This window comes from Salvelinus fontinalis, chromosome 40 (assembly GCF_029448725.1).
Source record: "Salvelinus fontinalis isolate EN_2023a chromosome 40, ASM2944872v1, whole genome shotgun sequence".
NCBI lineage: Eukaryota > Metazoa > Chordata > Actinopteri > Salmoniformes > Salmonidae > Salvelinus > Salvelinus fontinalis.
The window spans coordinates 20,639,770-20,666,236 of NC_074704.1; the positions used below are offsets into that span (position 1 = coordinate 20,639,770).

General features: G+C 40.7%; 3 protein-coding genes across 4 annotated transcripts; 2 read left to right on the forward strand and 1 right to left on the reverse strand.

Annotated features, from left to right (window-relative positions):
• The first annotated feature begins 1,023 nt into the window (after positions 1-1,023).
• LOC129839305 (CDGSH iron-sulfur domain-containing protein 3, mitochondrial-like) lies at positions 1,024-2,958 on the forward strand. Its single transcript, XM_055906629.1, has 3 exons — positions 1,024-1,420; positions 2,095-2,223; positions 2,597-2,958. Exons 1-3 carry the CDS (start codon positions 1,334-1,336, stop codon positions 2,795-2,797), a joined length of 417 nt encoding a protein of 138 aa, XP_055762604.1. The 5' UTR covers positions 1,024-1,333; the 3' UTR covers positions 2,798-2,958.
• A 683-nt stretch (positions 2,959-3,641) lies between these two features.
• Positions 3,642-13,044, reverse strand: LOC129839810 (polycomb complex protein BMI-1-like). Of its 2 annotated transcripts, none has more exons than XM_055907457.1 (9): positions 12,881-13,044; positions 10,403-10,530; positions 9,698-9,794; positions 9,511-9,566; positions 7,589-7,727; positions 7,352-7,388; positions 6,990-7,088; positions 6,704-6,784; positions 3,642-6,532 (listed from the first exon to the last, which is right to left on the reverse strand). In XM_055907457.1, exons 1-9 carry the CDS (start codon positions 13,018-13,020, stop codon positions 6,167-6,169), a joined length of 1,143 nt encoding a protein of 380 aa, XP_055763432.1. In that variant the 5' UTR covers positions 13,021-13,044; the 3' UTR covers positions 3,642-6,166. The 2 variants fall into 2 exon arrangements, with proteins under 2 accessions (XP_055763432.1, XP_055763433.1); XM_055907458.1 differs by lacking the exon at positions 12,881-13,044 and adding an exon at positions 11,227-11,372.
• Positions 11,920-26,238, forward strand: LOC129839809 (phosphatidylinositol 5-phosphate 4-kinase type-2 beta-like). The gene is made up of 10 exons (XM_055907455.1): positions 11,920-12,565; positions 15,475-15,572; positions 16,770-16,866; positions 20,906-21,058; positions 21,368-21,514; positions 22,351-22,389; positions 23,190-23,303; positions 23,560-23,818; positions 24,908-25,011; positions 25,190-26,238. Exons 1-10 carry the CDS (start codon positions 12,422-12,424, stop codon positions 25,268-25,270), a joined length of 1,236 nt encoding a protein of 411 aa, XP_055763430.1. The 5' UTR covers positions 11,920-12,421; the 3' UTR covers positions 25,271-26,238.
• Positions 26,239-26,467: the final 229 nt, after the last annotated feature.

Genomic DNA, 26,467 nt, shown 5'->3' on the forward strand with positions numbered 1-26,467 from the left:
ACCCTGTAGGAGAACAAACTGCATTCTCGAGGTATTTAGATGTTGTAGTACAACAGATGTTATGGTCTGTAGAATTTGTTATAATGCAGCTCTTGCTAACATGGCCAGGTGGCTCAGGAGCACCTCTACAAGAAGACATGTAGGATTGGTGACATAGAGATAGATAGAGACAGAGGTGAAAGTAAGGCGGTATGGTCCTGGCAAAAATAAATAGTGGGGGTAGGCTATATCGGTAAAACATGAGCAAAAAATATTAATCTATGCTAATACACCACTTTGTATAATTACCGCATTTCAGAGCCATGAAAAGTTAGTGAATGGACTTGAAAACAGGTGGTATAGCCTACGATCCGAAATGCGATGTGGTCAGATGAGAATACTGACATTTTTGCCAAGGCAGAGATGAGTGGCTGGCACTGAAACACTCACGGACAGCAGTGGGCGCACCAATTCTGGCCTAATGGAATCCAAAAACGTCATTAGACTTTATGGTGTTTTGTGTAACAGATGTCTCTTTCCATTCAACACTGTTGGAGGCTGGAAATATTTTGCAAGTGGATGAACGTGTGCAGGTAGTCTAGTTAAAGGAGCATTTTGAAGTGATTATTTGACAATCAGATGAAAATATCATGACTGCTTGTGTTTATGCCACAATAAAAGGTCATACTTTTAAAAAAATTCAATGACAAATCTTTACGACTAAGCCCACAGAGATCCTATTGAATTAATAAGGATTCTATATGTAATTATATGATTAGGCCCATAAACATGTTTGCACATATAGGAGGTCCCATACAGTGAATAAATGTATTCTACTTTCACCCCTAGATAGAGGATTCCTCTTTATATCTGTACATTATAGCTTCTGTGACAGCATAGGAAGCGCCATTGAGGCTACAACCAATAGGAAAACCCACCCAGTTGACTAATTTTACGACTTTAAAATGGCGTAAGTATGACGGAAACCCTCAATGGCGCAGCCCATGCCAAAACAGCCTTTTGGCCACTAGAGGCCTCTTTCATTCTCGACGATTGGTGATGACTTGTATGGTAGTGAACTTCGCCCTAGGGGCGTCTGTTGACATTTACATTCCAATAGCTTACCTGTCTGTGCTACAATCATTGGCATTGGCGGTATAAGCCCATTTGGAAGTTAATACTTGTTGTGCGTAGTCTAATTTGTCTTTTTAATGTTGTTTTTTGTGTGAAAAGGGTGAAGTGAAAGCTTCTGGAGATTGTTTTCTCTGACTTTTCTTAGGAGGCAGCTTTACTAAAAAGGCTAAACCGTCTACAGGGAAATGTACTAAGACGTTCGCGTGCCTTTTCAGGAAGAATGAACGTGATCTTAGGAACAATGCGTAATGGGACCACGGCAACTTTGAGGCAATCTCAGCTATTTGCGGCTGTTGCCAGTTCAAGGGTAAGTATAGTCAAGGAAAATCAATGTTTGTATGTAGGTCGCTTGTGAGTATTGACTGCAAGTACAATAGTTACAGAATAAAACCTTTTGGAAGCTTTCTGTGGCGATCTGGATTCCAGCCTCTCTATAAAGCCTCACTAAAATAGTTCAAATAGACGATATGATTATCAAAGTATTACTGTTGACATGTGCATTTGAATAAAACATATATATAAATCTAGATGCTAGCGTTCAAAGACAAATTGTAAGGCATTGTATGAAATAGCAACATGTTGTTCATAGTAGATAAAGGAAGGGCAGTTGTTGAAAGAACCTGTATAGTCATTAGAGAACACCTTATTCACCTATGGCACAGATATGCCATTCGTAAGGCAGTGAAGCAGCATTGTGCCATTAAATCTCAATCTTTAATGAAATAATTGATCTAAAGCAAAGTTCAACCGTAATTTGGTAGGTCCACTGAATAGGCTACTAAATTCCAAGTTACATTCAGATAGTAAACTCTCCTAGTGCTGGGTTGGAACAAAAAAAGTTTTTTAACTCAGGCCCCCCTTCCAGCATTGGGGAACCACTGCACCATGAGTTCTCAGTGCCAGGATCAACACTGTTGTCATATGACAAGCATAAGCAATGCATTATTATTGTGTGACTAATCTAAACTACTACTTCCTCAGATGCAGTCTCAGATGCAGTACTCCACTCAGACCAATAAGCCTGTTGTCGCTGCCAAGATGCCTTTCAGGGTGAAAGTGACTGGAGGCAAACGCTACGTCTGGTGTGCCTGTGGACATAGCAAGAAACAGGTGGGTGTTAGGCATTGAATGTTAAAATTCATGCCCATGCAGGGCTCTAGCCTGTACCCTAGACATTGAGGGGGAAAAAAAGGCCCGGCCCTAACCCGATGTATGTCGGGCTCGGGTCAGGTAGCAGAGTTCTAGTTCAAAGCATTGAATGTAAAAAAAACAACTAAAGGATTAGGACTGATGAGTCAAAATTGACACAATATTAACCCTTTCCCTTTCCAGCAGTAGTGATGTAGGCCTGTATGCTCTTTTTAGGTCTTCTACATGAGAATAATGTCTCAGATTGTAATCTGTGCTATAATTAACTCATTTAAATCAGTGAAACAATAGCACTGACAGTCTTTCTCTCTCGCTCTCGCCCTTTCTCTGTCAGCCCTTCTGTGACGGTGCTCACAAGACTAAAGCACCCAGCATCTCTCCACGACACTTCACTCCCGAGAAGGACAGCACCCTTATGCTGTGTGCCTGTAAGCAAACCAAAAATGCACCTTACTGCGATGGCACACATTTCAAGGTCATCTTCCGGCATCTAGTCAGCTCAGTGAAAAAAGTGTTTAAAATGAATAACTTTTAAAAAATGGCATGACGCAGCTAATTTCCTTATAACTGTACTGCCTATATTCATTGTTCATAAATCACTTGTTGACAAAAAAAATGTTTTATGATAAATGGACAGAGGCATTTGTTTTTTCACTGTCCATAAGGGAATAAATAATGGCCTACTATTTCAATACACATTTTGTCATTCTTATTTTTTTTCCTTAAACCATGCATTCTTTTGAGAAACATGCTGGCGTCTGGCAAGTTCATATAGCTGGTATATGATGATCGTTTTTAAACTAAGTTAATGAGTAAAAAAATATAACCGCTTTCAACCCAACCCCTCCGAAAGACACACATACAGGTTTTGGAGAGTTGCTGGGCACTCGGGAAGCTGTTGTTGTGAGGGTTAAGTGCCTTTCTCAAGGGCACAACACCAGGCAAATGGCATCTAGGAATTTAATACCAGCAACCAATGGTTGCCAGCTCACTTCCCGCCAGATCTTTCCAGTATGACCTGAGATTCAAACTCGCAACCCTCCGGCCACTGTCTCACCTCTGCTTGGTCATGTTGTCAACGAGGCAGTATGACATCCTCTGCCTTGAAGTCATGAAAATCCACAGATTCTTTGGAGAGCATATAGTTGCCGTGGATCCCAACTTAAAATCAAGTTAAACATTCCTAAATAGCAGCATAATGATACTACATGATTTAAAGCTCTGCTACTCATGCATTGTTGTTGATAGCAATGTAACAGATTTCTATGTATTAAAGGTCCAAATGGAGACTTATCACAGGAGCACTGGCAAGTTCTGATATTTGAACTACTCAAGAATATAACTCAAAAATGTATCAGAATGGGACACCGTACTCAAAACCAAGCAAGTAAACATTTTAATGACCTAAACATGCACATATGGCTGATATTTTAGAATAATATCATTGAATGGTCATAATATACATTGAGGGAATGTCAAAAGTGTATGAAAATACAACATGGTGTACATGGTCAGATATACAATTCCCTTTGAACTAATTTCTCTGATGCGAGTAGAACAGGTACCGGTATGTAATGCTGACAAACGTACGGTAAGCTACGTTTTTCAGACGATTGTAGTGCTGCTTGAGGCTTGATAAATATAATGGCTTTTCTAATGTCAAAGCACAGGGAAGTTTAGTACTCGCATACTGTGATCTGCATTTCAAAGAAAGTGCATCAAACGTTTCGTACATACTGTATCTATTGTCCTTGGTGATTGGGGCCATTACCAGTTGAAAGTACTGCATCTATCTACATACACCAGAGTTATTATATACAGTATGACTGATGGCAAGAAGACAGATCTTGCCTTTATATTTCTAGTTATATATATGTATATACATACACACACACACATATATACAGTTGAAGTCGGAAGTTTACATACACTTAGGTTGGAGTCATTAAAACTCGTTTTTCAACCACTCCACAAATTTCTTGTTAACAAACTATAATTTTGGCAAGTCAGTTAGGACATCTACTTTGTGCATGACAAAAGTAATTTTCCCAACAATTGTTTAGAGACAGATTATTTCACTTATAATTCACTGTATCACAATTCCAGCGGGTCAGAAGTTTACATACACCAAGTTGACTGTGCCTTTAAACAGCTTGGGAAATTCCAGAAAATTATGTCATGGCTTTAGAAGCTTCCGATAGGCTAATTGACATCATTTGAGTCAATTGGAGGTGTACCTGTGGATGTATTTCAAGTCCTACCTTCAAACTCACTGCCTCTTTGCTTGACATCATTGGAAAATCAAAAGAAATCAGCCAAGACCTCTGGTTCATCCTTGGGGACAGTTTCCAAACTCCTGAAGATACCACATTCATCTATACAAACAATTGTACGCAAGTATAAACACCATGGGACCACGCAGCTGTCATACCTCTCAGGAAGGAGACGCGTTCTGTCTCCTAGAGATGAACAGACTTGTGGTGCGAAAAGTGCAAATCAATCCCAGAACAACAGCAAAGGACCTTGTGAAGATGCTGGAGGAAACAGGTACAAAAGTATCTATATCCACAGTAAAATGAGTCCTATATCGGCATAACCGGAAAGGCCACTCAGCAAGGAAGAAGCCACTGCTCCAAAACCGCCATAAAAAAGCAAGACTACGGTTTGCAACTGCACACTGGGACAAAAATTGTACTTTTTGGAGAAATGTCCTCTGGTCTGATGAAACAAAAATAGAACGGGGGTTGCAGCATCATGTTGTGGGGGTGCTTTGCTGCAGGAGGGACTGGTGCACTTCACAAAATAGATGGCATCATGAGGCAGAAAAATTATGTGGATATATTGAAGCAACATCTCAAGACATCAGCAAGGAAGTTAAAAGCTTGGTCGCAAATGGGTCTTCCAAATGGACAATGACCCCAAGCATATTTCCAAAGTTGTGGCAAAATGGCTTAAGGACAACAAAGTCAAGGTATTGGAAAGGCCATCACAAAGCCTTGACCTCAATCCTATAAAAAAATTGTGGGCACAACTGAAAATAAAAGTGTGCGAGCAAGGAAGCCTACAAACCTGACTCAGTTATACCATCTCTGACAGGAGGAATGGGCTAAAATTCACCCAACTTATTGTGGGAAGCTTGTGGAAGGCTACCTTGAAATGTTTGACCCAATTTAAACAATTTAAAGGCAATGCTACCAAATACTAATTGAGTGTATGCAAACTTCTGACCCACTGGGAATGTGATGAAAGAAATAAAAGCTGAACTAAATCATTCTCTCTACTATTATTCTGACATTTCACATTCTTAAAATAAAGTGGTGATCCTAACTGACCTAGGACAGGAAATTTTTACTCCGATTAAATGTCAGGAATTGTGAAAAACTGAGTTTAAATATATTTGGCTAAGGTGTATGTAAACTTCCGACTTCAACTGTGTGTGTGTGTATATATTATATATATATATATTACATACCCATACAGACAGACAATCGCATCGCAATGCCATTCAGCATTTTGTCAATTGATATTTTAAAGCCAAATTAATTGTGAAGACTTGGGGGAAGGAATCGTTGAACCGACTGCATATTATACAGTTACAAAACAATTACAATATCCTGTATAAAAGATACTCTATATACATGACCAGGTATGTACGAATGCTCACATTGGATACATATTGTACATTTTGTATGTATGTTTTACTCTAACACACAGACACACACACATTGAAATGAAATGTCTATTTGGCTGCACTTGACAGTCTTTTTACTGATCACAATCGCCCTCTCCCTCAGTACTCTCTTGGCAGATTTTCTCCTTGTCTGTCCATTGGTCCATTGAGGGGCTACTCCGACATTTTGGGGCAATTCCGTTCCACTCTCCATGTTTCTGGGATGTATCAGATTTAGGTTGGGGGTGATACCGCCCCTTTGTCCCCTCCCCTAGTCTCAGTCGCTGCTCCATTGCTTTTGCCGTTGACGTTCACCTTGCGGGCGTTGCTCCCTGACTTGGAGGCTAGAGGGAGCCGTTGAGTACCGTTGGGTCCTGTGGTACCGCTGGGGATCTGAAGGGTAGAGGGTTGGCCTCGGAGGGCAGGGCTGGGCAGGGTGGAGGCCTGACCAGCCGGGCTCAGGGCCTTGTCGCTGTGGGAGTCGCTCTCAGAGGTGGGGCTTGTGTTGACACCGTCGGAGTGGGCCTGGGCAGCACCTTGGGACAGCCTTCGACGCTTCCGGGTGGGCTTGACACAGTACTGCAGGGGGAGGGGGCCATTCTGCAAAGAGTCACAGAGAGAAGATGAGAACTCTCCAGACACGTGAAAGATCACTCAGATCCTAGGACCTAGCAAACGTAGATGTTTAGTGAAGTTGGGATTAGGGTTGGAAGTGACAACTGAAGCTTGGTCAGCGTTGTTGTTATAGCCAGTGTGTCAGTTGGCACTTACACGTCGCCAAGAATACATGTAGGCAATATCCATCAGCGTGTAGTAGTCCTTTAAGGGCTCATCAGCGTACAGCACTTCAATCTGTCAAGGTAGAGCATTATTACACATTAATAGCACACAGATCCAAGAGAAGGGCGTGACGTATGGGAATAGTAGGGCTAGTCCACCTAAGCGAAAGCATGCATAATCTACTGTATAGGAATGCAGCTTGTCACTAAAATACAGTATTGAGACAAAGTGGTTGTTAGTGTATACTATGGCTTTCTATGGAGCCTGTAGCAATTACCCGTAAGGTGTTTGGAATGTCCATCTTGCTACGCAGGAACTTGGCTAAGTGCAGGACTGTCATGGCTGCCGGGCATTGCAGGAAGCGTTTGCTGTTGGTCTGAAAATGAAGAGAACAGTACGTGTGGTTAGAACAGAGTTATAACTAGAAGGTAAGGGCAGGACATAATATGAAAGGTTCGAAAAATGTGGTCCTGTATGGCTCAGTTGGTAGAGCTTGGCGCTTGCAATGTATGCGCGCATGACAGTCGTTTTTAAAAGCGTATGCTAAATGGCATTTATTATCATTTAGAGTGTGGATGACAAATTGACATTAGCGTTTGCATGTATATTGGGTTAGCATTTTATGGTTGAATCACTCACATTGTCTCCTTCTGTATCCACGGGTTGTGTGTCACTTCTATAAGCAAATGGAAAAACAGCATGGGTTAAGATGAGCATAGCTTTGTTTTGACCCAGCTTCATGTTAAAACGTATTAGCACATAGAGATACAGCCCTACTGTAACACATTTGGTCTGTTCTATACTATAGGACACAGAAACATCCTATCTAATTGGTTGCATGAAAAAGATTAAGAGATCACACTTTCTAGAACTTACTTGTTCTTCTCATGGAACTGAATGGAGAGACTGATGATTTCATCTTCTGCAATAATAGTTGGCTCCTCCACCACTTCTCCTGGCTCCAGGTGTTGGTTTTCTTGGTTTGTGTAGAAGTCCCGCCTTCGTTTCATCTCATCTGAAGTAAACAAAACAATACATTTCTCATTAGAGTGAAAAAGACATTGGCACGTGTTCGCTTTTAATTAATTATTAAAGGGGGCAACTTTAATAAAACAGGCTTATTACACTGTAATTATCACTAAATATGCTTGTTGTAAAATACTGCAATGTACACTGAACACAAATATAAATGCAACATGTAAAGTGTTGGTCCAATTTTTCATGAGCTGAAATACAATATCTCAAATTTTCCATACGCACAAAAAACGTACTTCTCTCAAATTTTGTGCAAACATTTGTTTACATCCCTGTTAGTGAGCATTTCTCCTTTGCCAAGATACTCCATCCACCTAACAGGTGTGGCATATCAAGAAGCAGATTAAACAGCATGGCCATTACACAGGTGCACCTTGTGCTGGGGACAATAAAAGGCCACAACACAATTCCACATATGTCTCAAGTTTTGATGGAGCATGCAATTGGCATGCTGACTGCAGGAATGTTGCCAAAGAATTGAATGTTAATTTCTCTACCATAAGCCACCTCATACGTTGTTTTAGAGAATTTGGCAGTACATCTAACAGATTACAACCTCTCACCTTCGGTTATTTGAAAATGAAAAAATATATTGCTATTTTTTAAACAAGTCTTAAAGTTGGTTGCAATTTCAGTTTAATCCACCAGAAAAGAAAATTATAATTATGTAAATTATATCATAAATAGGACTGGTGGAGTTACACTAGCAGCTAACAAAAATATATGGAAATGTCTGCTCTATTGAAAATTACAACCAACTGATTGCAGCATTACCGCAAAAAATGGAAGAGGCAAGTGGAAGGGGGACAAAGGAACCTGTCTGTCGGCCCTGCGTTGAAGACCAAAATTGATTAAAGAAAATTGTGATAAAAAAGTATACCAGTTTCATTTAAGGACCAAAAAATGTACAGCTGTGCCATTCAGATTGCAAAATAGTTGGGAAGAGATTAGCGATGCACTGATTCCATTGCACATGGTTTATGAACTGATGCACAAAATGGCAGAGAAAGTGTAATAAAAATTATTATACACAATTCTAGCAACCAATAGTATGAGATATATATACACATACAGTACCAGTCAAAAGTTGACACACCTACTCATTCCAGGGTTTTCTTTATTTGTACTATTTTCTACATTGTAGAATAATAGTGAAGACATCAAAACTATGAAATAGCACATATGTAATCATGTAGTAACCAAAAAAGTGTTTAAAAAGATCTAAATATATTTTATATTTGAAATTCTTCAAAGTAGCGACCTTTTGCCTTGACAGCTATATATAAAAAAATATATAAAAATGGGGTATTGGAAATGATGCAGACAATTAGTGATAGAAGCCACAATCTATCTTCAATATTAAAACTGATCTACCCCATTAAAAAAAGGCCTTACAACCACAGACAACGAGTAACCACGCCAGCCCAAGACCTTCATATCCGACTTCTTCAACCTCTGAGGAAGAGGGGGTGCTGAGGAGTATTTCTAGCTTTAAATAAAGTGCTTTTTGGGGGGAATACTCATTCGGATTGGCTTGGCGTGGCTCCCCAGTGGCTGGGCCTATGCCCTCCCAGGCCCACCCATGGCTGTGCCCCTGCCCAGTCATGTGAAATCCATAGATTAGGGCCTAAAATGTATTTAAATTGACCGACTTCCTTCTATGAACTGTAACTCAGTAAAATCTTTGATATAGTTGCGTTTTATATTTTTGTTCAGTATTTGTATAGAAAACCCACCCCCTTACTCAAGAGATATGGTCTTACCTTTGAATAATCCAGGCACCAACTTGTATACAATGTCCTGTAGAGTTTTGTCTGACCTGAGAAAGGATATGCAAATGATAAAGCCACTTACTAAAGATAAGAGCATGTTGGTTGCACTTATAGATGCATAATAACATAGGTACTCCGAGAGAGACGTGCGCACACACACACATGCAATGTGACTAACCTGATGCTGAGCTGTGGACACGTTTTGTGTACTTGCACATCACATCTGGGGCAGAACTTGTTGGTTTCCAGGAAGGCAACAATGCACGTCTTGCAGACTGGAGTAAGAAGACAGACTTAATGCAAGTGGCTTACTGTATGACTTTTTATGAAAAGAAAATGCATTGTAAATCTACATTCCTTTTCTACGTCAGTTTATAGGCCATATACTCTAGCCCATATACTAATAATGTTATTATTGGTTCATATTCATTAATTTATTTATCCGTTATTTTACCAGGTAAGTTGACTGAGAACACGTTCTCATTTACAGCAACGACCTGGGGAATAGTTACAGGGGAGAGGAGGGGGATGAATGAGCCAATTGTAAACTGGGGATTATTAGGTGACCGTGATGGTTTGAGGGCCAGATTGGGAATTTAGCCAGGACACCGGGGTTAACACCCCTACTCTTACGACAAGTGCCATGGGATCTTTAATGAACTCAGAGAGTCAGGACACCCGTTTAACGTCCCATCTGAAAGACGGCACCCTACACAGGGCAGTGTCCCCAATCACTGCCCTGGGGCATTGGGATATTTTTTAGACCAGAGGAAAGAGTGCCTCCTACTGGCCCTCCAACACCACTTCCAGAAGCACCTGGTCTCCCATCCAGGGACTGACCAGGACCACATTTTGAATAATGCAGTGGACTTAGGAATCTTACATGAGTGCAAGCACTCCACGATGGTTGTGGCATCGATGAAGTAGCCCACACACAGTGGGCATACCAGGTTAGGATTCAGCTCTGTGATTTTTAGCCGACTGGGTTGCATTTTATCCATCTGGAAGGATCTGCAAAAAAAACAACCATCAGACAAAGAATTACTTAGATCATTTATTGGGTAGCAAGATTTGAACCACTAAAGTACATGACACATTTAGTGACCTTTTCTGCTGTTGCTGAATTGTTTTCCAACACAAGGCCTATACATACAAAATGTGTACTGACATATTGAGGTGGTCCACTGACATTGTCTATAATAATATGGATCACTTGTTTTTGCTAGAAGCAGTTATGCTTCTTGTAATGTACCAGTGTCATATCTACTACACAGAATGGCTACTAGTATATGACCATTTATTAGTAATTATTTCCAGCCTGGATGTTTTTTATATATTTCCCCATCCACCAATGTAACAAAATACGTTTGGAACTGCTCTAGTCTAGACCCGACTACCCCAGTGGGGCCTGTGCACGGGGAGGCACGTACCCCAAACCCCGAGAAGACCCACAATGAGCCCCTCCTATACGAGTTGGTTCTTATGCATTATAGACATTCTTTATAAAAACTATGGAAAGACAGACGAAAAATAAGCTTAGATGGAGAGTGGAAAACAAAGCAGCCATCTTAAATTCTGTGACAGGACTGGATATGAGAAACGAACAAGAGAGAATCCAAACATAACACCGAGTACCTCAGTTTGTGTGTTGATGTACCTGTGCATCGCGATATGCGAATAAAAACAATTGATGCCTTTGCTTCCTACCTGATTTGACATGAAAAGCGCCCGTACCTCCCGACGTGGATACAGGTAAATTATTTGGAGTTGGTTAACGTTAGATCTTGCAGCAGCGCCAGAAAATGGCTTTTTTTCCCCCACATAGCCAGAGGACCGCCCATTATGGTCACGTGATATTATTTTCAGTCCCTGCCGCTTGCCATATACAGTACATTGTATTTGCAACATTTTATTTAAAAAAAATACAACTCTCGTATAAGTCACTAAAACACCCTCCTCTCTATACATTAACCACACTCATGAAGGAGTCATTGCATACATTTTCTATTTTGACAACCAGTCCTAGACGGAAAACCACGCCCCCCTAGACAATGCTCCCCTAGAGACAATTCTGAAGTTTTTACTACAGACCATTGATAACTATATTATTGGATTTATTGTAGGATTTTGCGGGTCAACTTGACTGTAAAATGTGTAAGCTTTATAGCATAGGCCTACACATGAAATGTATGCCTTTTCTGCTTCATCACCATTCAGTATGAATGACACATTTACTCTATGAGAAATCCTGATATCTGATTCATAGTACTCATTTTGCCATCAGCAGCTTTTACAATACAGATATACTGATTTTCTCGCCAAAATGTCGCTGCCTCACACTTTCAAGGTACCAACTACAGTACGCGCGCTTCTACTATCTGCCTCTTGGGGGCGCACTTCGCTTTGCGACGTTCAGTCTAGACGCCATCTTGAGGAGACCCCAAAACTGGTGACAACAATCTCAGGCGCATCATAATGGGATTACTAACCTCTAAATAAAATCACCTCAAATCGTTGTGGGTAGCAGACGACATCAGAAAGGAGAGGAGTCGTCCACCAAGAGTGTATTACTTATCAAAGAAGACTGCGGCTTAGCTAAAGGCAACATTGCCTGTAGCTAGATGGCTGGCTAGCTATCTATGCCAACAGCTGGTCTGTGTGCCGCTCCGGAGTGAACCGTGTGGCCTGCTCGGGAGGAAGGGTGGCGACCGCGCAACATGCAATCACGTTAATTTACTACAGAATCAAATTTGATTCAAAGACCCTGCAAATTGGATGCGACAATGCACTTATAGATATCACGCTCTTAATGTAAATTTCGTTGTCTGGAGTGATACGACCCAGCTAGCCTGCTTGATTACAGTGCTGTCTTGCGTTTCCTAAATTATTCCCAACAGGAGACATGTCATCCAACTGTACCAGCGTTGCGCCGGTGAGCGCTAGCAAAACGAAGACGAAAAAGAAACATTTTATAGGACAGAAAGTGAAATTATTCCGTGCAAGTGAGCCTATTCTCAGCGTTTTAATGTGGGGTGTCAACCATACGGTAAATGCATTTTTGTTCATGTTCACAAGCTAGCTTGTTTGTCTATGTGGTGTTTTGAATAGCTAACGGTAACGCGATAGTTAGCCAGCTGCTTGATTGACCAGAGTCAATTTTAGAGTTCATCCATCGTCTAGTAGTCTGTAGTCAGGTACTTAGTCTGATGTTTAGGTGAAAGCTGTTAACCCTTCATTCACCATTCTCCCTAGGCAGGAATATCAATGTAGCATCATTCTAGCTATTTGGTGTGCCAGTCGCGGACGCTTTAAAAATGTGCAGCAAATAGCTGCGACGTTGAACATAAACATTTGACATTACCCCGCGCACGATGCAGGAATTATTCGACACGAGCTGCATAACGTCTTCTGTTCTGTAGAACGTGGGATGTGTGGTGGTCTGAAGTGAGCTAGTTGGTTGGTTTGGAGAGGAGGTCGTGAGCACTGCTCCAACCGAAGCATTCATTCTGTCTAGAGCAGGCCAGAGAGGGGTGTGACTGTTGGAAAGCAGCAGGTTGCATTGAGCCCCAACCGCAGCCTGCCCGCCTATTGTTTTACAGGCATCAATGAATAAGAAAGCGGCAAATCTAACATTTGCAGATTCTAGCCTGATTTAATGTGGTTTAGTGTGAAGTACACATTTGAACACTCAACCATAAAAATAATAGGTTCACAGTTAGTCTAATTTGAGTGGGAAAAGGATTGACAGTGTCTTCAACACATCCTACTTTATTGAGACTGTTTTTCACCAAATGGATCAAGTTTCTCACTCACATGAATGCAGCGATCACCAAATGCAATGCAGAGAGCTTCAAGGCTCCATTTTTGTGGCCAGCAGTAGTAGGCGAACACACCCCCTTCCCTGCTTGACTGACACCTCCAGATCAATGTCTCTGGCATGAAAATGAGGCCCCAGTTGTGGATTCGCTTCACTCAGAATTTGAATAACAGTGCTGATGCATAATTTCACTTCCAATGTTTGCATGCATTTCAATATGTTGCCTTCTCACTAACATGTACATTCCATCTTGCATGTACGATTGTCTGTAATTATTCTACCTCAATTGATTTCCCCCTCTCCTTGCTGTGTTTTTGTTGAGCCTATTTTATGTATATTTCAGTACCTTATGTAAGGATAAATATAGACCATAGTCAAATAGGCAGTTCTTGTAGACCAGGGAAAGAATACATGCTTCAAATAGAGAAAACAATGTCATTAATGAACCAATTAGGATATTTAGTGAAGCTGCAATAATCACCCTGTGATGCATTCTGCAATAATCATCATGGACAAGTTCAGTGTGTGGTGGATGCTGGGTGTAGATTCAAGGTGTAGGCGGCAGGCTAATTTAGGCTAATACAAGAAAGATGTCAAAGCGCCTTCTCCTCAAAGCTCTCATAACCTTAGTCATAACCAGAATATATTTCATCTTGGTAGTCAGTCGTAACATCGTTCTGCTAGTCACAAAGCGGGATGAATTCGGTTCCAAGCTAAGCTTTTGCTCAGAGAAGACCTTTGTCAGTTGGAGCATATAGCCAAACACAAATTTAATTGAAGCTCCCTTCAAAAACACAGATTCAGTCTTGATGGTAGATAATGCCAGCCTTACAGGCTTTCCAACACCGGGAATAACCTACATCTTGAAATCTGATACGAGCCTTCATCAAACTTATAATAAAATCTGCCATTTAGCAGACACTTTTATCTAACGCAACTTACAGTCATGCAGATGGGTGGTCCCGGGAATCGAACGCACTACTCTGGTTTTACAAGCGCCGTGCTCTACCAACTGAGCCACAAAGGACCACCATCAAACTTTGTGTGTAGGTTGATTAGACATAATCCAACATATAGTCAGGTTGCATTGAGCCCCAACCAGCCTGCCTGCCTATTGTTTTACAGGCATCAATGAATAAGAAAGCGGCAAATCTAACATTTGCAGATTCTATTTGCAGATTCCATATAGTCAGGATATCGATTGTGTCTGCCTGCTGAAGGCATTAAGCTATGCCTCTAATGACAAAATAAATATGATGATACTTTTGAAGGACACACTAATTTTGGCTCCCGGGTGGCACAGCGGTCTATGGCACTGCATCTCAGTTCTTGGCACTGCATCACTGCAGACACCCTGGTTCAAATCCAGGCTGTATCACAATCGGCTGTGATCGGGTGTCCCATAGGGTGGCGCACAATTGGCCCAGCGGTGTTTGGTCGGTGTAGGCCGTCATTGTAGATAATAATTTGTTCTTAACTGACTTCTCTAGTTAAATTAAAGGTTAAAATAAAAAAATTTGACCAGAGCATAACCTGTCAGCATATGCTAGACGGTGATTTTTCATAGCATGTCAGACAGTTGAATGAGAGTCTATCCCTTGAAATAGTCTCAGAGAGAGCCTGATATAACTCAAACCCTCAGCTCTAGGAGAGGTTACTTGGCTATGTCCTGCATATTCCATACAACTCAATGTGTTTGTGCTCCGTACGCTATTATTTTTCTACCTCAGAGTAACTTTCCCATTTCTCTCCTATTTTAGCAGCGTCTGTGTCTCCTGGATGCATTCTTGTCTCCTTTTTTTCCTTTGAAGCATTTATTCACGTTCCCTCCCTGCCACTCCTCCTCCTCCTCTTGTCCTGCCACTCCTCCTCCTGGAGTTCATAAATCTATGGAGAGGGCTCTCTCTGGGAATCAGTCTGTTCCTTACAGTGAATCTGTCTCGGTAGATAAGATCAACAGTGTGACAAGGGACTCAGCCAGAGAGCACTGCTGTCAGTTCGCTTTGGTCCAAAGTGAATGATTGTCAGTAAATAGACACTGGTTCACTGCAGTTTGGTCTGGTGTGGGGATTAGTGTGTTGACCTGCTCTAGCGTTCTATTCTGATCTCCTGCTCTTTCTATCTCCCCACTATTTCAGATCAACGAGTTGAGTAACGTGCCTGTACCAGTAATGCTGATGCCTGATGATTTTAAAGCCTACAGTAAGATCAAAGTGGACAACCACCTATTTAACAAGTAGGTATCCCGGGTACTAACTTTGCAACCTGCCATGCCATATTACTGCACACCATATTACGGCCCATATAAACTCAAACAAGAGGCCAATTTAGCTGCATTGTCTAAAATATACAGTACGGTACTACCTGAAATCTGCTGATACTATGTTATGCTACTGATTAGGAGAGAGAAGGTCTTGGCTTGGTTGGCCCAATTGTCTATGACGTGGTGTGCTTTTAAATCACTAGCAAGATCAAGCTCCTCTATCGCCTGTAATATAACTCACCATGGGTCTAGCGATCCCCACTACACTGGAGTTGTAGTCAAAACATTAACTGAACACTTCACTGAGCAGCTTTGCAATGGAAATCATCCTCATAGTGATGCACCTCTAGTATGCTGGTCAAGAGCTTCTCATATTTCCTTTATCTATTCCAGTGAGTTCCTCAGACACTCTGACTCTGCTCATGGACTAACTATAGAATTAGAATAATAGAATGGACATGAACCTTCTTATGGCGTGCTAACAGTCAGCATTTTGGTCAGAGAGTTGGTCAACCATGGTTTGCCAGTGCTGCGATAAGATATTGTGTAATGTAATGCATTTGAAGAATTTACCTAGCCAGACAGTTTAAGAGGAATGATTATATACATTTGTCAAGTGAACTGCCAATATGCCAACATTCCATTCAAACAATGCAATCAATCGACAGCCATAAACTGACTGAAATCAGTTGATAGGACTTAGACAAGTTGTAATGTAACAAGTACTGATATTGTGTCATGTAATAGCACTCACAGCTTTCCAAGAAAACTCAAATTGAGACAACAATGATCTGTTAATGAGTTTAAAACCCAGATAAAACTGTATGATTATATGACTGTTTTAGGTTGGTAATAAGTCTATTACACATCTTCTGATATATCACATGCCTTTTATTTTCCTGCATCAGTCAAATCAGGATTATGCCTCTGGTGATCTACACTACACTAGAGTTCTAGTCAAAACATTCATTGAACACTTAACTGAGCATCTTTGCATTGCATATCATCCTCATAGTGAAGCACCTCTAGTGTAGTATGCTGGTCAATTGCTTCTCACATTTCCGTGATCTGTTCCAATGATTCCTCAGATGACATCAACACTCTGACTGCTAATGGACTAACACACTCTTCATTTATATTAACACTCTTCAACACACTTGTATCTCTCAGAGAGAACCTGCCCAGCCGCTTTAAATTCAAAGAGTACTGCCCTATGGTGTTCCGCAACCTGAGGGAGAGGTTCTGCATCGATGACCAGGATTACCAGGTAAAATATGGTCTCCTGTGTGGAGATGTTTAAGGGGAAGAATGCAGGATGGGTTAACTGAAGAGAAAGACCAGTGAGGATGGGTTCACAGTAGTGAACTGAAAGACAGATTGAGGATAGACGTTTGCTTGGCACGGCTCGGTAATGTCAAAAGGGTAGAGGACAGTTAAGGAGAGAGCAGATCAGACTACCAGAGGGAACCCCCTGTTGTTCCCTGCCCAGTTTGATTCATTGCAGATTCCAATTATTCCCTCAACCCAATGTAATAAGTCTTTCTCAGGATTTCATCCTTCAACCTAATGTAGTAAGTCTTTCTCTGGATTTCATCCTTCAACCCAATGTAGTAAGTCTTTATCAGCATTTCATCCTTCAACCTAATGTAGTAAGTCTTTCTCTGGATTTCATCCTTCAACCCAATGTAGTAAGTCTTTCTCTGGATTTCATCCTTCAACCCAATGTAGTAAGTCTTTATCAGCATTTCATCCTTCAACCTAATGTAGTAAGTCTTTCTCTGGATTTCATCCTTCAACCCAATGTAGTAAGTCCTTCTCTGGATTTCATCCTTCAACCCAATGTAGTAAGTCTTTCTCTGGATTTCATCCTTCAACCCAATGTAGTAAGTCTTTATCAGCATTTCATCCTTCAACCTAATGTAGTAAGTCTTTCTCTGGATTTCATCCTTCAACCCAATGTAGTAAGTCTTTCTCTGGATTTCATCCTTCAACCCAATGTAGTAAGTCTTTATCAGCATTTCATCCTTCAACCTAATGTAATAAGTCTTTCTCTGGATTTCATCCTTCAACCCAATGTAATAAGTCTTTCTCTGGATTTCATCCTTCAAACCAATGTAGTAAATCTTTATCAGCATTTCAACCTAAAGTAGTAAGTCTTTCTCTGGATTTCATCCTTCAACCTAATGTAGTAAGTCTTTCTCTGGATTTCATCCTTCAACCCAATGTAGTAAGTCTTTATCAGCATTTCATCCTTCAACCTAATGTAGTAAGTCTTTCTCTGGATTTCATCCTTCAACCCAATGTAGTAAGTCTTTCTCTGGATTTCATCCTTCAACCCAATGTAGTAAGTCTTTATCAGCATTTCATCCTTCAACCTAATGTAGTAAGTCTTTCTCTGGATTTCATCCTTCAACCCAATGTAGTAAGTTTTTCTCTGGATTTCATCCTTCAACCCAATGTAGTAAGTCTTTATCAGCATTTCATCCTTCAACCTAATGTAATAAGTCTTTCTCTGGATTTCATCCTTCAACCCAATGTAGTAAGTCTTTCTCTGGATTTCATCCTTCAAACCAATGTAGTAAATCTTTATCAGCATTTCAACCTAAAGTAGTAAGTCTTTCTCTGTATTTCATCCTTCAACCCAATGTAGTAAGTCTTTATCAGCATTTCATCCTTCAACCTAATGTAGTAAGTCTTTCTCTGGATTTCATCCTTCAACCTAATGTAGTAAGTCTTTCTCTGGATTTCATCCTTCAACCCAATGTAGTAAGTCTTTATCAGCATTTCATCCTTCAACCTAATGTAGTAAGTCTTTCTCTGGATTTCATCCTTCAACCCAATGTAGTAAGTCTTTCTCTGGATTTCATCCTTCAACCCAATGTAGTAAGTCTTTATCAGCATTTCATCCTTCAACCTAATGTAGTAAGTCTTTCTCTGGATTTCATCCTTCAACCCAATGTAGTAAGTTTTTCTCTGGATTTCATCCTTCAACCCAATGTAGTAAGTCTTTATCAGCATTTCATCCTTCAACCTAATGTAATAAGTCTTTCTCTGGATTTCATCCTTCAACCCAATGTAGTAAGTCTTTCTCTGGATTTCATCCTTCAAACCAATGTAGTAAATCTTTATCAGCATTTCAACCTAAAGTAGTAAGTCTTTCTCTGTATTTCATCCTTCAACCCAATGTAGTAAGTCTTTATCAGCATTTCATCCTTCAACCTAATGTAGTAAGTCTTTCTCTGGATTTCATCCTTCAACCTAATGTAGTAAGTCTTTCTCTGGATTTCATCCTTCAACCCAATGTAGTAAGTCTTTATCAGCATTTCATCCTTCAACCTAATGTAGTAAGTCTTTCTCTGGATTTCATCCTTCAACCCAATGTAGTAAGTCTTTCTCTGGATTTCATCCTTCAACCCAATGTAGTAAGTCTTTATCAGCATTTCATCCTTCAACCTAATGTAGTAAGTCTTTCTCTGGATTTCATCCTTCAACCCAATGTAGTAAGTTTTTCTCTGGATTTCATCCTTCAACCCAATGTAGTAAGTCTTTATCAGCATTTCATCCTTCAACCTAATGTAATAAGTCTTTCTCTGGATTTCATCCTTCAACCCAATGTAGTAAGTCTTTCTCTGGATTTCATCCTTCAAACCAATGTAGTAAATCTTTATCAGCATTTCAACCTAAAGTAGTAAGTCTTTCTCTGTATTTCATCCTTCAACCCAATGTAGTAAGTCTTTCTCTTGATTTCATCCTTCAACCCAATGTAGTAAGTCTTTATCAGCATTTCATCCTTCAACCTAATGTAATAAGTCTTTCTCTGGATTTCATCCTTCAACCCAATGTAGTAAGTCTTTCTCTGGATTTCATCCTTCAAACCAATGTAGTAAATCTTTATCAGCATTTCAACCTAAAGTAGTAAGTCTTTCTCTGGATTTCATCCTTCAACCCAATGTAGTAAGTCTTTATCAGCATTTCATCCTTCAACCTAATGTAGTAAGTCTTTCTCTGGATTTCATCCTTCAACCCAATGTAGTAAGTCTTTATCAGCATTTCATCCTTCAACCTAATGTAGTAAGTCTTTCTCTGGATTTCATCCTTCAACCCAATGTAGTAAGTTTTTCTCTGGATTTCATCCTTCAACCCAATGTAGTAAGTCTTTATCAGCATTTCATCCTTCAACCTAATGTAATAAGTCTTTCTCTGGATTTCATCCTTCAACCCAATGTAGTAAGTCTTTCTCTGGATTTCATCCTTCAAACCAATGTAGTAAATCTTTATCAGCATTTCAACCTAAAGTAGTAAGTCTTTCTCTGGATTTCATCCTTCAACCCAATGTAGTAAGTCTTTCTCTGGATTTCATCCTTCAACCCAATGTAGTAAGTCTTTATCAGCATTTCATGCTTCAACCTAATGTAGTAAGTCTTTCCCTGGATTTCATCCTTCAACCCAATGTAGTAAGTCTTTCTCTGGATTTCATCCTTCAACCCAATGTAGTAAGTCTTTCTCTGGATTTCATCATTCAACCCAATGTAGTAAGTCTTTCTCTGGATTTCATCCTTCAACCCAATGTAGTAAGTCTTTATCAGCATTTCATCCTTCAACCTAATGTAGTAAGTCTTTCTCTGGATTTCATCCTTCAACTCAATGTAGTAAGTCTTTATCAGCATTTCATCCTTCAACCCAATGTAGTAAGTCTTTCTCTGGATTTCATCCTTCAACCCAATGTAGTAAGTCTTTCTCTGGATTTCATCCTTCAACCCAATGCAGTAAGTCTTTCTCTGGATTTCATCCTTCAACCCAATGTAGTAAGTCTTTCTCTGGATTTCATCCTTCAACCCAATGTAGTAAGTCTTTATCAGCATTTCATCCTTCAACCTAATGTAGTAAGTCTTTCTCTGGATTTCATCCTTCAACCCAATGTAGTAAGTCTTTATCAGCATTTCATCCTTCAACCCAATGTAGTAAGTCTTTATCAGCATTTGTTGATAAAGTACTAAAATACATTTTACTGAGTTATCACATGTAAACAATGGGTGTTTTTAGTGTTTAGAGAATCATACCAAGCATAGTTTGTTACATTAAGTTCAACTATCTTGGTAGCCTTGCTAAATGGATCCCTATGTGAAGGTTTTTTTGAGCTTGGAATAGCTCAATGTAAATGAAATCCATTGATCCATTACTAACTCGTGAAGTAATTATGAAGCATTTTCTTTGTAGAGGGCTTTTCATTCATGTCAAAGCCTCAATTTTCTGCTCTGTATGTCTCTCCCTCCCCCGGGCTCCCTCCTGTGGTGGATCGTCATCAGAACTCTCTGACGAGGAGCGCCCCGCTGAACAGCGACTCCCAGGGGCGCTTTGGCAACCGCTTCCTGTCCAGCTACGACCACCGCTTCGTCATCAAGACGGTGTCCAGCGAAGACATCGCCGAGATGCACAACATCCTCAAGAAGTACCACCAGGTGGGAGAGTTACCACATGCACAAGTATAACACGTTAAAATCAAATAAAAATCTGTACAAACATACATGTAGTACATGTTGAAGGGAGCATGTTGGCTTCAAATATTGAGGACCTTTCAATGTGGTGCTGAAGAAATATCTGTGAATTGTCCGATTTGATGGGACTATCCTTTTGTAATAGCTAACAATTATGCCGACTTCATTACTGGAGCTCTCCCACTGTTTCCTTTGCATTACTCATTCCCCTTCCTCCTCTCTCTCTCCTTTCCTCTCCCTATATTTCCATCCTCCTCCTCTGGGTCTCCTCAGTTCATAGTGGAGTGTCATGGCAGCACTCTGCTCCCCCAGTTCCTGGGCATGTACCGGCTAACAGTGGATGGGGTTGAGACGTACATGGTGGTGACCCGTAATGTATTCAGCTACCGTCTGACCGTGCACCGCAAGTACGACCTGAAGGTAGGTGTCGATATGCACACTAGCTTGGCGGGAACTAACTGGGAGAACACTTACTGGTAGTACCCTAACTCCAGTAGGGCACTAGGAGCACACTTACAGCTGTAACACTGTTAGCGCTCATTGGGGTAAGGGCATTTATAATAAGCTCAATGCATAGGGTGCTTGCAGAGTATTCCGGTTCCCAGTAGAACTTGAGGCTCCAGAAACTTACTTAAGGCTAGATTTACAGACTATTTTCTGGTTATGTGATGTATTCTTTTTTATTATTATTTTTTTAACCTTTATTTAACTAGGCAAGTCGGTTAAGAACAAATTCTTATTTACAATGACGGCCTACCGCTGGCCAAACCCGAACGACGTTGGGTCAATTGTGCTCCCCCTATGGGGCTCCCAATCACGGCTGGATGTGATACAGCCTGGAATCGAACCAGAGACTGTAGTGACGCATCTTGCACTGAGACGCAGTGCCTTAGACCGCTGCGCCACTCGGGAGCCCATTATTTAGAAGGGGAAATGGTTAAGAATTCTGCTCTTGTGGAAAAGCTCAATAAATCTGTCTCTTTGTGCATGGGCAACAACACTGAGAATAGAGGTGTGACGGCATACCTCTGTGCCTATTGGCTCTCAGAACATCGTTTCCCTTCACAACAAACACCTCTGTGGTTGACAGGCATTCTCTGGGGGAAACAATTCTGCTTTCTGAAATATGACAATGTTATAACGATACAGTCAAGTCCATGAGAAACAAAGGGGGAACAAAGATGCACAGAATGTCTGTCTCTAACTCTGAATTCCGTGACATCTCTGTGAATTATTATTATTCATTTTTTATTCAGGGTTCCACGGTCTCAAGGGAAGCCAGTGACAAAGAGAAGGTGAGTTCATTTACGTTTATACGATGATGTGTTGGGGTACAATGACAGGAATCCCAAAATAATTGTGTGGATCATGCTAATAAAAAAAAGAATCAAACTAACCAGCTAAAATCAAAACAAATTTATAGCCCAAAATACCTTTAGAAAAGTGCAGAAGTAATGATTTTTCCATCTAATGATAATGAAGCACAGATTAAATAACACATCCACAGTTGGGCCATGTCCGACTGCTGTCTATGCTGCGCAGAAGGGGAAGTCAAAAGGGGGTGAGTGTAGTCCATGTGGAATAGTTAGCTGTGTGCGCTAGTAGTATCCACCATGCGAGTTAGATTACCCGCTCTGAAACCTAGAAGTAGTTATTTCCCTTCCTGGCTACGTCTTTTGTAGAGCGGTGCGTAATACTGCTTTGTGAGTGCTGAGTTGTTGTTGGGAACAGAAGGTTGCTGGTTCACGCCCAGTGAGGGACGGACAGAACCTGGTGGAGCCAATGTCACTGGTCGGATTCGTACTGCGGACCTCTCACTCGAGAAACCACATTTACATTTAAGTCATTTAGCAGACGCTCTTATCCAGAGCGACTTACAAATTGAAGTCGCTCTGAACCCACCGTCTTAACCATTACACCAAGAGGAAATACCTGAAATAGTTGTTCTCCCTAAAAAGTCAATCCGAGGACAATGAGTGGAAACTAAATCAAATGACCCTACTTGTCATGCATCAAAATTAACAGCAAGAAAGACCTCTGTCATTTTGTGTCAATCTCAGAATATTTTGATTCTAATTTCTATCACTCTGCTCAGGCCAAGGAACTCCCCACCTTTAAAGACAACGACTTTCTGAACGAGGGCCAGAAGCTGCAGATAGGAGATGACAACAAGAAGTACTTCTTGGAGAAACTAAAGCGCGACGTAGAGGTAGGAGACATCTCACGGCTGCTCGATTTGATGTCGTTTTTATTCTCTTTACAGTCGTCATTGTTAAAATACCCGGGTAAATGGACATTGTGTTTTGTTTCTAGTCCTTTCAACCAGTTTCAACTAAGTACCTGTGAACAAAGACATGACTTTAGGTTGACAAATAGAAGAATAGTGAGTTTAATGTCCTCCAGGGAAATTTCCCAAAATAACATTTGTTGCAATATCTGGCATCTTTCCCGTTTGTGTGCATCAGTTCCTGGCCACTCTGAAGATCATGGACTACAGTCTGCTGGTGGGGATCCATGATGTGGACCGGGCAGAGCAGGAGGAGATGGAGGTGGAGGCAGGAGGAGAGGAGGAGGAGTACGAGAACGATGGGATGGGAGGAGCACTCACCGGCTCCTTCGGCACCCCTCCAGACAGCCCTGGGAACCCCCTCAATTTTGGTGGGTTCTTCAGCCCTGGCGAGTTTGACCCCTCCGTGGACGTCTACGCAATCAAGAGCAACGACAGTAAGAGACACTCTTTCTTGAGTTTTGTCAAGTGATTTTTCCATGAAATTTTGCTATATTTGTGCAACTCTCTATCTATAGTGATTCAGAAAGTATTGACACCTTAGCTTTTGCCACATTTTGTTGTGTTACAGCCTGAATTTAAAAATGATTAAATTTGAGATTTTTTGTCACTGGCCTAGACACAATAAATACCCGATAATGTCGAAATGGAATTATGTTGTTTTTTAAAAAATGTTTACATACTAATAAAAAAAATAAAGCTGAAATGCCTCGCAAAGAAGGGCACCTATTGATAGATAGGTAAAACAAAATTCAGACATTGAATATCTCTTTGAGCACGGTGAAGTTATTAATTGCACTTTGGATGGTGTATCAATACACCCAGTCACTACAAAGATACAGGAGTCCTTCCAAACTGGAGAGGAAGGAAACCACTCAGGGATTTCACCATGAGGCCAATGGTGACTTTAAAACAGTTACAGAGTTTAATGGCTGTGATAGAACACTGAGGATGGATCAACAACATTGTAGTTATTCCACAATACTAACCTAAATGACAGAGTGAAAAGGAAGCCTGTACAGAATAAAACATATTCCAAAACATGCATCCTTTTTGCAACAAGTCACTTAAATAATACTGCAAAAAAGGACCTGAAAACGGTTGTCTAGCAGTGATTATCAACCAATTTGACAGAGCTTGGAGACTTTTTTTAATAAAAATGGGCAAGTGTACAAACCAGGTGTGGAAAGCTCTTAGAGACTTACCCAGAAAAGCTCACAGCTGTAATTGCTGCCAACGGTACTTCTACAAAGTATTGACTCAGTGGTGTGAATACTAATGTAAATGAGCTATTTCTGTATTTCATTTTCAATACATTTGCAAAAATGTCTAAAAACACATTTTCACTTTGTCATTATGGGCTATTGTGTGTAGATGGGTAAGCAACCAGGAAATGTTGGAGCAATTTCTGTATAGTGCATCTTTAATTAACATTTGAAAATGAAGCTAATTTTAGAACAGACATCATGGGACAGCCCAGTGAAAAGTAATACTTGCTATTTATACTCCTTTGCTCCTTGTGGTAGGTGCTGTGAAGAAAGAAGTGTACTTCATGGCTATCATCGACATCCTCACGCACTACGACGCTAAGAAAAAAGCTGCACATGCTGCCAAAACTGTGAAACATGGGGTGAGTAATGGACTAGATCTGACCAAACATGAAGCCAAGTGTTTAGGCCACAAAGATGCTAGATCATATAGTAGTTTCAAGTAGAAGATCATCTTGTGAGATGTGTTATGACAGAAATTGTAGTTGTATGTTTCTAATGTGCATATGTTTACACTGAACTCTGTTGTCCCTCCTTCAGGCCGGGGCAGAGATCTCCACCGTAAACCCAGAGCAGTACTCCAAAAGATTCTTTGAGTTTATGTCCAACATCCTGTCATAGAATCATCTCTCCTACCCCAGCCAATCACATCCTGTCATAGAGCCATCAGCCACACCCACCCCTCTCTCGCTCCTCCTGCCCCTCCCACCTGACTTAGCCCCACCCCTTACCCTCCCACCCAGGGGACGACAGACTGAAAGGATGCACAGACGACAAGCCTGTTCCATTGACCCACAGAGAGGGGGCGCCGGACTCTTTCAACAAAAAAAAGCAACGCGTCTCTTCTCCTCCCACGTCCTACTCCCTCTGCCTCCTCAGTCTGAGTGCTCAACAAGGAAGGCTAGTGAAACAGAGTTCTATAGGATATTTGAGTCCCTCCCCCCGCCACCTTATACTAGTCCTCACGCCAGCACGGGAACTGTCTCACTAATGCCTTGTAGGAGTCTGTTTAGTACCGTCTGTTCTTTATTGTTTTGACACACATACACACCTCTCACAGACACAGAAGCGGTCAGATCGCATTCATCTTTTGACCGAGTGGCCAACAGGCGTTTACAAACTCTGCTTCCTTGACTTGTCAGGAGATCCGCAGCCGACAGTAACAAAATTGGAAATGCAGGAGATTAATTAATATATAAGGGTTTTACGTAAATGAATGCAATACCAAAATGCATGGCTAAAATGTACATGACTTCGCCAGTTAGTTGAAACGGCAAACCACTGAACTTAGCATCTGAGCATTATGACTAAAAAAGAAAAAAACACATCTGAATGTTACGTTGCCATATTGTTCTGAAAACTTATGACATTTTTACCATGAACATGGAGGTTGGTAAAAGAAAATCCACATAAAAAGGGGAGTACTAAAGCAAATGCTTGTTTTATTACCATAAGAATCATTTTTTATATCATGTTTACATTAATGTAGCATTTGTTTGTATAGTTGTTTTGTTACCGACATTAGATCAGAAAAGTTACTTGAAAAGGATCCATTACATATTAAAGGGAGTTGTTTTTGTTTTCCTGAATCTAGTTTAATTCATTTTCTCACCTTTGACTAACAAAAATCATTCCTTCGTGCCTTGTAGCGGTGGTTTTAAATTAGGTTGTTATAATGACCTATTCTGTCTGTATCAAGAGCGCAGCAAAATTTCCGCGTGAGACAAGTGTCAACAGACAATAGCCGTTTAGCCGCTCAATTCATTCAGACTATTCTTCTCATGAGATTACTGAATTTGGCTGCAGACTATCCTGTCT